This window comes from Epinephelus fuscoguttatus, linkage group LG10 (assembly GCF_011397635.1).
Source record: "Epinephelus fuscoguttatus linkage group LG10, E.fuscoguttatus.final_Chr_v1".
NCBI lineage: Eukaryota > Metazoa > Chordata > Actinopteri > Perciformes > Serranidae > Epinephelus > Epinephelus fuscoguttatus.
Window position 1 is genome coordinate 18,982,636 of NC_064761.1, and position 12,917 is coordinate 18,995,552.

Here is a 12,917-nt window from a genome sequence, read left to right on the forward strand (position 1 = left end):
TGATCTTAGGGGCCACTTTGCACAGCCTGCACCTGCACCTCGGGTCCTATCTACTATGGTAGACCCGTGCCTTTATGGATCTGGTGCTCAGGGCCTGTTCTTGTGCTGCCACGATCAAGACCTCTGTGTTGTCCTTCAGGCAAGCCTTCTCAAGCCACTAGTAGGATTTCCTAATGTCAGCCACTTCCTCTATCTGCTGATGGTACATCCCATAGAGGGGTTTGGTCTTCCACAATATTTCCTCTTCCTCATCATCACCCTCTGTCCTCTGCTGCCAGAAGCACTCAGTGAGCAGGTCATCCTTGGGGGGCATCTTCCTGATGTATTTTTGGATGCTCAATGTTTAATCCTGAATCATGGCTCGGACACTCACTGATCCTTGCCCTCCCTCTTTTTGCTGCTCATAGAGTCTCAGGGTGCTTGACACTGGTTGGAACCCACCATGCATTCTGAGGAGTTTTCGTGTCTTGACATCAGTGGCATCCATTTCCTCCTGTGGCCAGCTCACTATTCCAGATGGGTATCTGATGACTGGTACGGTTTACATCTTGATGGCTTTGGTCTTATTCCTCCCATTGAGCTGCCGTCTTAGCACCTGCCTTATTCTCTGTAGAAGACCTGAGCACAAGCTATATTCACAGAGCCTTTACTCTCTGCTTCACAGCCTCGTCCTACATTTAAAAAGTATGCAGCAAAACAACCAAAGAGCTAATAGAACAATGGTCATATCTATCAGTTAGTAAGGAGTCGTCAGTTTACTTGTAAGAAAATAAAATAAAAAATATGTGGAACTCCTTACACAAAATAAATAAGTGGCAAAAAATTAAAAACATACTTTTAGTAGTCCCAACGTTTTTCATTTTTTGAAAAAAAAAAAAAAGTTTTAAAATTTTTCATTTATTTATTTCATGTACAAACATTTCATGTTTTTTAAATTTTCTTTTTACTTCATTTGTTAGAAAAGTTGAACAGCTTTTTGTTATCACTAGGGCCTATCCCTCCCTGGATCACTCGTCCTCCAAAATACTAAATGACAATTTAATAACTTAAGCTTTGACATCATTATAGTAATAACCATAAAATATTTCCATAAAATACTTCTGGTGGAAAATATCACCAGCCTTTTAGCGCTTCACTCTCACACATCTATTTGGCTCCACTCGACCTAAATATGATGTAGAAATGTCTGGCAGTACCTCTTCTTGACTGCAGAGGGCAGCATCTCACACAGCCATTATTACGCACCACAGCACCGGAAACGCATTATCAGAAGAAGAAGAGTAGGTTGCAAAATCGTGTTACTGAAGGTCCAAAACAGCAACTTGAAACTTAAACCTTAAAATATACTATCACAATGGTAAGTATTTTACTGTGGTGTTCAGATTAAGTGTTTTATTTTTAAGTAGTACCCCTGCTTCTAAGCTAACGCTAACTGTGTTGGCAGCACTGTAGCGCCGGGTCACAATGATGCTCGTTATGCTAGCCAAGTTAAGCTAATAGCTACTGTAGCTAAACTGAACATAATTGGCACAAAGCGGCTGTTTTAAAATGTGTGGCGACTTTACAAGCAGCGACAGGAAACCTCCATATCATGCTGAAGTGATTATATGAGCTTACTAAACGTTAAATTCTGTCAAAGCGGCAAGTTTGTATAGTGAGCGTGACGCTATGAACACAGGATTCACATAGAAATGCATGCTATGAGAAGCTGCAAATAACAACTGCCCCCGTCACCCTTTGTCAGACACACTGCTGGGTCAATCAATGTATCAGACAACTTCTAGTAACGTTAGCTGTGTATGTATGAAGATGAAAGTTGTAGTCCTGGGAGTCAAGCTTACTCAGGTAACTAGATAATGTTGATGACAGGTGGTTTCCTACATGTGACCTGTGTTTTTTCTGTCATTTAACAGCTTCCACTATCTCTGCTGAAGACTGCCCAGAACCATCCTATGGTGAGGAGACACTGAACTCTTTCTGCTGTCAAGTAACTTGTGATATCACTGTGGCAATTGCATATATTTTAATGCCAATTATCTATACATCATTTGATTAAATACCCTGTCAATCATTATGAGTAAGGTGTATGTCAGTGTATCAGATTAGAAAGTGATCAGTGAAAAAATCCATACAGACTGAAAGCAGTTGAGAAATACAGTAAGTGTCTTACTGTATGTAAAACTATGTAAAGCAAGTAATCTTTCACTGAATGTAGGTCTGTAAACAGAAGGTAATATTGTTTTAGTCTGTCATCCAATCAGTTTATTTTTTAGAACAACTTGTAGGCAGTTACATGGGTTTGGCTGTCTGCTTCCCTTTGACTTTGCTTACATTTTTAATATCAAATCAAATCTATCTATATAGCACATTTAAATCACATAGTACTATAACATGTACAAATAGGGCTGCAACAATTAGTCGACTTATCGATGACTAATCGACTATTAAAATAATCGGTGACTATTTTAGTACTTGACTAATTATTTGAGTCATTTTTCATAGAAAAGTACTATAAAAATACCCCAAAATACTCTTATTGCAGCTTCTTCCATTCAAATATTGGCAACTTTACACACCCTCCCATGATGGTGAAGTAAAACCCTTTGGCATGAGTACGAAACAAAACATTAGATGAAATAATTTTGGGGTTTGGGAGAGACAGACTGACATTTTTCAACATTTTAACACATTTTTCAATAAAATGATTAGTCAACAATGAAAATAATTATTAGTTGCAGCCTTATACACAAATACAAAACCGAGTAAGACCGAGATAATAAAAATACTGAAATATTAAAACTACTACGAGCAACCAAATGCCATTGAAAACATGTGCATCTTAAGATTTGTCTTAAAAGTGTTAATGGAGGGGAGCATTTGATCGAGAGTAGAAGGCTATTCCAAAGTGTTGGAGCAGCTACCGCAAAGGCGTGATCTTTACGGTCTAATGTCTTACTATGTATGTACTGCGTCTGTGTGCCTCTGTTACTACTTCAGCTTTGACTGGGTCAGTTTTCTGGTGAAATTTGTGTAACATGACTCGATAAATTACCTCCAATCTAGGCTGCCCTCTCACCTTCAAAATTTAATTGGCTGAAGTTCAGTTTGGTTGTTTTTGCTGTTATTAGGAAACAGCCTATAATCCCTGTGTGTAGTTTTTTGGGGTTATACCACAAGAAAACTTGTGCCCTAGCTTCTGTTGTACACCCTGCACTGTGTTGTCAAGACTCTAAAGCAGCTGGCTGTTTCTTTGTGCCCTTGTCTCCCCAGCTGGTGGAGCTGAAGAATGGGGAGACATACAATGGTCACCTGGTCAGCTGTGACAACTGGATGAACATCAACCTTAGAGAAGTCATCTGCACCTCGAGGGTAAAGCTGAGCTTGGGTTTTATACAATTATACATCTGTGTGTCCAGTGTTTACATGTAGCTTTAGCTGTAGGTGTCAGTGTCTGCAGAGTCCGCTGTAGATATGTAGGTGCATCTTTCTGAAAATGTAACAGCAAAGAAAGTGAGTGTTTACAAGCACTTAAAAGCATACAAGCATTCTAAAGTACACATTTTTAAGGTTTGTTTCTCTTTTTTTGTCCTGTAAATAATTACACAAACAACTTGGGACCTAAGAAAGAAAAACAGACAATAGAAATGTACAAATGTACAGTACAACCTGGCATTATAATCTTGATCTACAGACCTAAAAGGTGTAGAATGAAGCTCGTCATGGCCACCCTTTTTGCAAAACAAATTTGTCGTTAAAACGTGACTAGGATGTAATGACACCTCCACTCCACTCTAACAGGATGGAGATAAGTTCTGGAGGATGCCTGAGTGCTACATCAGAGGAAGCACCATCAAGTATCTGCGAATCCCCGACGAGATCATCGACATGGTGAAGGAGGAGGTCGTGTCGAAGGGCCGCGGACGTGGAGGTGCCCAGCAGAACAAACAGCAGGGCAAAGGAAGAGGAGGAGCCGGCAGGGGTGAGTGGAAACGCTCTCTGCTGATCAGACAGACTACTGCAGGGGCGTGCCTTTGTGCCTGCTGTCAATATTTACATCTAAGATCATAGAAAAATAGTCAACCCAGTGCAGTGATTTCCTCCAAGATAATATTTGCCACTTTGTTTGCAGTAAACAAAGTTTGTTGTTGTTTTTCAGTTTCAGTTATATATTGGGGGGGTATTTTGGGCATTGGGGGGGCATGTCCTCCTCAGTGTATATGGTGACTACGGCCCTGTCATGCATGTATAATTAGGCTACAGTTGTCTGAGTGCGCAAAGGTGAAGTGGCTGGTCTTGTCATACAAAGTTTGATGGAGTGTCAACTGGACAATATGGAGATATTTGCATCTTGAAAGCCGGACTACAAATGTGGATAGACAGGGAGAAACACACGCAAGCCTAAGACGTGGTAAGATACGATATTCCTCACTATATGAAGTGACTGATAACAAGATCTGTATAATGGATTGTAAAGAAATTCGTCAGGTTTTTATTTTGTAGACAATTAATCTGGATTTAAAGCATGATGGGATGACAGCACAATGATGTGTGTGGTATCACTGGAAAGCTCTGCTCCTGTGCTTTCATGTGATATGAGTGGCATTTCTGTGCAATGCTGCATTCGCGAGTAATCCATCCAAGAGTAATGTGTGTGCAGAGCTGTATGAAAGCTCTGTAATACATAATTTTAGTGTAACTTTATCATTTTTTTTTTTTTTTTTTGCTGTGAAAACATTGGACTACCGCTGTTTCATGTGATATGTGTGGCTTCTCGCTATGACGCACGGTCACGGAGAAAATCCACAGAGAAGAACAGGTGTGAATTTGGACGCATTATGCATCGTTCAGGCCCATAGTGTTAAACAGATGCAGATTATGGTGTACCAAATCACCAATGTACCAAATATAACAAATCCGGAAAGCTGTAAGTGAGAACACATTGCAAATAGAAATCTCTCTGAACAGCAATTATCACAGCTAACAAACATTAAAATATTTCTCATGTCGAACACTAATAGTGAAGTGGAACCAACGATGGTATGGGATACGATTAAAGCAATTATGAGAGGGAATTTGATATCACGGACAGCTTACATGAATAAAGTGAAGAGGCTAAGATATGAAAAATTACAGGAAGAATTGAAAAAATTAGAGAAACAAAAACAAACGAATATAGATGTAACACTGACGAACCAGTTAAAAGAAATCAGGAAACAAATAGATGCAATCCTGACTGATGAACTTGAAAAGAAAATTAGATTCACAAAACAAACCTTTTACGAATCTGGCCCTAAAGCAACAAAGATCCTGGCACGACGCCTTAGAAAACAACAAATTAAAAGCTGCATATCTAAGATTAGAGACCCATTGAATAACGTCATAACTTCTAAACCTCTGGAAATTGAAAATTGCTTCAAAAATATTACATGTCACTATACTCAGAACCAGATCCACTGGATGATGAGATGATTAAAAATACTTACTATCACTGGATCTCCCTCCATAGGTAAGGTACAAAATGAATCTTTATCCGCTCCAATTACAAAGAAAGAACTAGACAGAGCTATCAGCAATTTGAAAATAATAAATGCCCAGGAGTGATGAAACTTTAAGCAGTTACAAGATCTTTGGGGAGGACCTTGCACCCACATTACTTAAATCTTTGAATTGGACTCTTAAATATGGTAAAATACCCCATCATGGAAGGAAGCGGTGATTTCAGTGATACTAAAGGAAGGCAAAGACAAAGAGTTGTGTGAATCTTACCGACCGATTTCCATATTAAACGTAGATTATAAAATATTCACATCCATCATTTCTAGAAGGCTGGAACATCTTCTTCCTTACTTAATAGATGAAGACCAAACTGGATTTATAAAGGGCAGACAAACGCAGGATAATATCAGACGCACACTACATATTATAGAACATATTAATAATAGACAACTCAGTACAGCCTTGATTAGCCTCGATGCCGAGAAGGCATTTGATAGAGTTAGTTGGCCTTTTCTTTATAAAGTTCTGGAGAGATTTGGCTTTAATGACCAATTTATTAGTTGTATAAAAGCTCTCTACAGTAGCCCTATTGCCAGGCTGAGGATCAATGGCTCTCTGACAGACAATTTTAATCTTAACAGAGGTACAAGGCAGGGATGCTGCCTCAGCCCCTCCCTCTTTGCGTTATTTATAGAGCCGCTTGCTCAGAACATCAGACAAAATGATGAACTGGAAGGGATTAACATAGCAACAGAGGAGCATAAAATAGGCCTGTTTGCTGACGACATTATCACCTATCTAAGGAATCCAAACGTAACAATCCCCAGACTTCTAACCACATATCAAAATTATGGCAAGATGTCAGGATACAAACTGAACATCAAAAAAACACAGGTACTTTGCTTAAATTACCTACCGAACAGTAAAATTAGGAGTAAATATAAACTAAAGTGGGACACAAAATGGATTAAGTATCTCGGTGTAATAATTACACAGAATTTAAATGACCTGTTTGAATTTAATTACCGTACTTTGACCAACAAAATTCAGAAAGATATAACACGTTGGTCAACATTAATTTTAGATTTCAGTTCGAGGATAGAGGTGATAAAAATGAATGTACTGCCTAGGCTATTATATGTCTTCCTCTCACTCCCCATTAGGATCCCAGAATTCCAGTTCTCTGTGTGGAACAAATTAATATCTAGATTTATTTGGGCAGGCGCAAAACCAAGGGTAAAACTCACAACGCTCCAGCTAGATAAAGCGCGAGGAGGTCTTGCCCTGCCTGACTTTAGACAGTATTATTATGCGGCTCAACTGCGATACATTGTCTACTGGTGTTCCCCAGAATATCAAGCCAAGTGGAAAAATATTGAACTCAATTTAGATAAAGTGCCACCCCCTGCTAGATTAGGGGGGAAAAAATGTATAGATCATAAGGAAGATAACACGATTTTGAGAAACACTTTGAAAACATGGTTTGAGATTGTTAAGAAAAACAAAATGGAAGGTGACAGTAGGTTGTTGATGTGGCCCTCTCATTCACCTGACTTTGGCCCCAGGGTATTAGATGACACGTTTATTAGGTGGACGGAGAGGGGCATAACAGCAATATGTACACTTGTTGAAGGGAAAACTTTTAAGAACTTTGATAAACTCAAACGGGAGTTTAATCTTGTAAACGGAGACCTGTACCGTTATTTACAGCTACGTAACTTTTATGACAAGGAAGTGAATAGGCACTTATCAGCGGAGACTAATGAGATGATTGTATTTTTGATGGGCGCATATAAAAGAACCCCCTCAAAGATTGTATCAAAACTGTATAGCAGCCTCCAAAAATGTAATGGAAGAAACTCATTATATATCAAATCAAAATGGGAACAAGAATTCAATGTCATATTGTCAGAGAATGATTGGTTTTCCATGTGCAACACACAACAATCTTCAACTAGTTCGAGAAGATGGCAAGAATTCGGCTGGAAAAAGCTTTTTTATCACTCCACACATTAAGACTAAACAAATACAACAACAACAGAAATGTTGGAGAGGGTGTGATCATGTAGTAGCCAATCATTCTCATATCTTCTGGACATGTGCAAAAATACAATTATTCTGGAATAATGTTATCCAAACAATGGAGGAAATTTTAAATCTAAGAGTGCCCAAAGACCCACGGACTGTATATCTGGGACTTATCCCTGTTGAAGTAATTGAAAAGAGAGACATTTACCTCTTTAAAATATTGACTATTGCTGCTAAAAAGGCCCTGACAAGAAACTGGATGAGAAGCGATCCCCCAGGGCCGAGACAATGGCTGGACATTGTTGAAGAAATATATGCCATGGAAAAATTGACTTTTTGTCTGAGAATTAAAGGAAGGGATTTTAATCAAAAGTGGCAAAAATGGACTACATTTAAGGTCAAATCCCAGCCACGCCCTTAAAGAAGAAGAAGAAAGGGAAAAAAAGAAAAGAATGACAATATACAACGTCTCCCCCAGGTTGTTATGTTATTATTGTTATTATCATTCTTTATTTTTATTTTTTATTTTCCATTTCATTTTTTCTCTTTCCTTCCCGTGTCACTTGAAAAAAGCAAAATAAAAAGTTTAAAAAAAAAAATATATATTTCTCATGTCTTTCTCGCTCTCTCCTATGTCTCTCTGTAGGTCTGTTTGGCGGTCGTGGCAGAGGAATGTCAGGTCCCGGTCGCGGTCAGCAGCAGCAGATGCAGCAGCAGGACAAGAAACCAGGCAAACCACAGGGAATGAAGAACCAGCACTGACGGACAACATCACACCTTCAACAACACATCCTGTTATTCAGAGTGATTTCTCCTTCAGTACACGAAGATAAAATGAACTCTCTGGTGTTTCCCTTTGCTGTGATGTTCGTCTGAACTGACCATTGCAGAAATCACACTGGGAGACTTTAGGAGAAGCTGTGCTTTTGCACTGAATTTTGTTTTTTTGTTGTTGTTTTTTTTTAGCATCTGTAAGTTGGTATTAACATTTTTTAGTATGACCATTTACCAGAGTATCAGTCACTTCTGACAGACTCCTTTTCTAGATTAATAATATTTATCATTACAACTCTGCAATAACATGATGCATCATAAACTACATTATATTAGCCCAAACTGTTTTACATCAGTTGGTACACTGGATTGTGGTTTTTATTTTCATTTTTTTTTTGGTCTCTTCAGGTGTAGTTTTCATGGTGAAAAACCTCCTCAGCCCCAACTTCTGTTGCATGAACATTTTTATAATGCTCTTTATCTTTGTCTTGTTTATGACGTTTTGTGGTCTGTCTGCTGCACCGCCATGTGGTCAGATGACGGCAGGTGAAACAGTAGACCTGGCAGTTGGGTGGGCCAAAGTTCAGTCCCCGAAAATAATCCCTTATGTTGAAGCATTTATATGATGACACATCATGATCAGTGAGATTTCCAGATTAAAAAAAAAAGATTCTCATATTCTTAAGTCTGAAATGGATAAGTCCAATATGTGTCATCATGGTTGGTTTTCATTTTATTTTTGTAACAAAAGACGATGTTGTAATTTATTTACACGAGAACATGAGAATAAAAAGACTTTTGTTAAAGCAGTCGTATTTACTTAAAACAGATCATTTGTGTTATGATTTAGTTGGTAGCTATTTGTTCTGCTAACGAAATACTTCACCCACTAAATGATCATTCATTGATCATCGAGACTAAAAATGAAACATGTCTATGCTTAAACTTTTAGTCCCTTTCAGAGAGGGCTGAAGGCAACGCATGGGTTAAGGAGGTACTGACAACACGACTGGATACAAGAGACTTGGATTATACTGTATGAGTTGTGTGAGAGTTTGTAAACAAATGATCTGAGGTAGTTTTGCTGTTGTTAAACATGGTCCCCAATTACTTCAGTTGACCTTCGCTAAGTCCCGCCCCCGGACACAGACTGACCAATCATAGCGTAGCATCGTGCTGGCTCAGACCAAGGTCTGACAACAACACAGCTGTGCTCCATTGACTCTAATGCAGTCCTTTCAGAGTTCCTTCATTTTCAGGCTGGTTTTGTGGATTTGGAGCTAAATGTTGTGCCTGGGGCACGTCGTGTATTAATGATACTCGTTACCTGGAGAGGTTGGAAAAAGATATACGTTTCTTCCCTGTTCCAAAACCAAAATCAGACCCTGAAAAGTGTAGGGTTAGCTAGCTAGCTACTGAAGATATAGCCTACTGAATGTATACACATGCTGCTTTTGCTTTTTAATGATTATAACAGTGAAAAAAAGGCCGACCCTGCTGTACAGGAACCAGTGACGGGAAGCAGGGAAACTTTGCTAATATTCAACCAGCTGTGTGTCATCACATTCTGAAACACTGGTCATCTGCACACACTGCGACGCCACACAGCTGGTTCAATATCAGCAGAGTTTCCCTTTATATTCATTGTCTTGTGTGGCGATCAGCAGTGATGTGGTGGTTCACTTTTACACTGTGATCTGTAGCCTATAGTTCGGCTTTAGCTTCTAACTATCTTTGTCTTTTTAACCTGTTGTTGCTGCTGAGTCAGTTTGACATCCTGGATATATCCTTCAAACACAGACTGTAGACCCCTCTGTCTGCTTCTCTCTGGAATCACTGTTTCATTGTTCCAAAAATATGATAATATTTCTTCAGGGAGTGCAGTTTGTGACAGAGTGGGCTCCATGCTTACTCTGACAGCTTGTTGGACCATCACAAAGGAGCGGGGCTTAGCAAAAGACCAATTAATCGACATAGTTTTCTTCCCAAAATTCAAGGTAACAGGGCTTGTGTAACTAATCTATAAATGGTCATTTTGTGGGTGAAGTATTCCTTTTAACAGCCTGGAATCAAATTGCAATATTTTTGCAGCTACACTCATTCACTTCCTTTAATTAGGTGTGTCCTTTACATTTTATATAGATATAATATTCTTGATTTGTATCCAGAATTAGCTACAGAAATTATTTTAAATACTTAGAAAAAAAGAAAAGTAGAACTGGAATGAGTGAGAAGGTGCATGTGGACCATATGCTGTATAATGAGAATAAAAGTTAATTCAAAGACAATGTCACAGTTTTCAGCAAAGATTCAGTCTCACCAGTTCAATAATCACATAAAGGATTTCATATAATAATCATAAACTTTATTTATTCAGCATTTTTTAAGACAAAGTCAAAACAGGGTTGAATAAAGTATAAAATATTTTAAGGACAATCAGGCAGATAAAGTCAGATGATGAAAATAAAACAGAATAAAAATACCCAACAATAATATAAGATAAAAAATATAAAATATAAAATATGCTAAAAGAATTTCATATAACAGCACCCGACTGTTCTTTTTCCTTTCTGAGTGAAAATCTGTTTACACTCGAAACAGTACGGCTGTTAATGTCTCAGGCTGCACATACATATGTATAAAATGATTCATTGATCACTTACACAAATTTAATAATTTCCAAACTTAGTAATCATTCATTTAGAAAATAGAAATATGAACTCCAGCTCACAAATGTACAATTGTGAAACTGACTGGAATCTCATGACACACATTATTTATTATTTGACATTTTAAAAATTGTCTTAAAAAGTTTGGAGACATTTTGCTCCCGATTTCCTTATTTAGATTTTCTAAAACTAGGAAAGACGCCCATATCCAGGTTTTCAAACATCCCTGGTGTCACTCATGGGTGACGTCAAACCCTGTGACCATTTTCCAGAGCCTGTCACCCTTTAACATGACCAGACGGAGCAAAAATAAATCAGATAAATCAAAAACATCAATTAAATTCTCTCAAATCAAAACAATCAGTAAGCTATTTTTACTTAAACCTATAAGAGATAAAGATAAAAGAGATTAAAAAAAAAGATAAAAATAAAATGCAAAAATGTGTATCACATTAGTATCACATTTTTTCTGCGCTTGCTTATAGTGCCACCGTGCAGATTCATTACCCTCATTATCAGATTGTGGTGGTCAATAGTAAAATATATTTTAGCACAAAAATGTAATCCTGAAACAGGTAATATAAAACAGTTACACATTATATACTAATCAAAGTCACACATTTCCTGAATGCATTGTTGTGTTGAGGCTCACACAGTAATTCTTAAACTGATTTATAATATAGCTGGTTGCTTCATTCCTTCTAAGACATTTTTAGTCTTTCATACGTAATTATCACAGAAAAAAAATAAAAATATAAACATGTAAAGGACAAAATAAAATGTAACTTCTTTGGTTGTTCAAAAATTAAACTGAAAAACTCAAATCTCATCTCAAATCTCCAAACTCCTCCAGTTCACCCCTCCCTCATCCAGTTGTGTCTGACTGAGACTGTGTATTTCCAGGTCTCCACAATCTGGGACAGCAGCAGATTTTCAGGAAATGTCTCCTCCACGTAACGAGGCACCTCAACTTCTTTCCGGTCCATGTAGGCACCCACTGTCTCTTTCACACTGACAAGAAGGAATAGTTTTTCAGTAAGGGCCATGTTTGCATACATGCAATACAGTATATACTGCACATATACTGTTTTCTGGCTTTTACCATGATAGGAGATTCTTGTTATTGATCCTTTATCTTTAAAAGTTGTTTTTCAACCAACTGGTACTTACAATACAAGGAATTTAAACACATAGAAGAGAGCAGCGACTCAAAACTGCAGCTGAGAAAATTCTAGGTTTAATTTCTGTTGTGGATTTGGGTGGAGTCAGTCAGGTTTAGGGAGTTAATACACATCTCTTTCCAGGGCGACTGGTGGGAATAACTGCATTAATAAGAAACGATTTTGTTTAAGATGTTTACCTCCAGGATGGTTTGAAGTTGTCGGTGGCCCGCAGGCGGCCCAGACTCAACAGGAGGAACTCGTGCATCTCAAGCAGCCATTGGTCCACGTTTCCCCTGACCACGAAGCCTCTCAGATCAATCTTGTTTTCCTCCGTCAGCGGCATCAGGTACTCAGCTGGATATCCCGAAAAGGGCTCCTTTTTATAGAAACAAGTCAAATTATTTGAAATGACTGAATTAAGAGTAGTGTAAGCTGTGATGCTAATGCCTGTGTTTTTTGTTTTTTGTTTGTTTGTTTTGTCTAAGTGATTTTCTGGGGCCCCCCCATCCCAGGTTCAAACCAGCTGTGAGGCAACGATGCTAACCACTGCACCACTGTGCCACCTACATTTAACCAGTCCCCCAAAATCCTGCATAAGGAAAACTTACCCTCCTGAGAGGCAGCATGTGTTCAGATTTGAGGGAGGAGAGGAGTTGCCACAGAGAAACACAGTGTCTGAGGTGACATCTGCCCAGAGCCTGAAGAGACAACACAGCAGAGTTAAGAGCCTGACAGCACACAGCGGGGAATTAAAAAAAGATATTAACTTACAGCTACAGTTTATTTT

At 38.4% G+C, this 12,917-nt stretch overlaps 2 protein-coding genes across 3 annotated transcripts in view; one reads left to right on the forward strand and one right to left on the reverse strand.

Moving 5' to 3' along the window:
* Window positions 1-1,247: 1,247 nt before the first annotated feature.
* On the forward strand, window positions 1,248-9,104 carry lsm4 (LSM4 homolog, U6 small nuclear RNA and mRNA degradation associated). The gene is made up of 5 exons (XM_049588719.1): window positions 1,248-1,357; window positions 1,914-1,955; window positions 3,271-3,369; window positions 3,799-3,979; window positions 8,171-9,104. The coding sequence occupies exons 1-5, from the start codon at window positions 1,355-1,357 to the stop codon at window positions 8,284-8,286; spliced, it is 441 nt and encodes a 146-aa protein (XP_049444676.1). The 5' UTR covers window positions 1,248-1,354; the 3' UTR covers window positions 8,287-9,104.
* A 1,537-nt stretch (window positions 9,105-10,641) lies between these two features.
* Window positions 10,642-12,917, reverse strand: part of LOC125895590 (E3 ubiquitin-protein ligase rnf213-alpha-like) — a 73,671-nt gene continuing 71,395 nt past the window's right edge. For both annotated transcript variants that reach the window (XM_049587541.1, XM_049587542.1), the window contains exons 65-67: window positions 12,739-12,828; window positions 12,328-12,506; window positions 10,642-11,978 (exon numbers count right to left, since the gene is read on the reverse strand). In XM_049587541.1, the coding sequence (XP_049443498.1) occupies window positions 11,822-11,978; window positions 12,328-12,506; window positions 12,739-12,828 (426 nt within the window). In that variant the 3' untranslated portion in view covers window positions 10,642-11,821. The remainder of the gene's footprint in view (window positions 11,979-12,327; window positions 12,507-12,738; window positions 12,829-12,917) is intronic.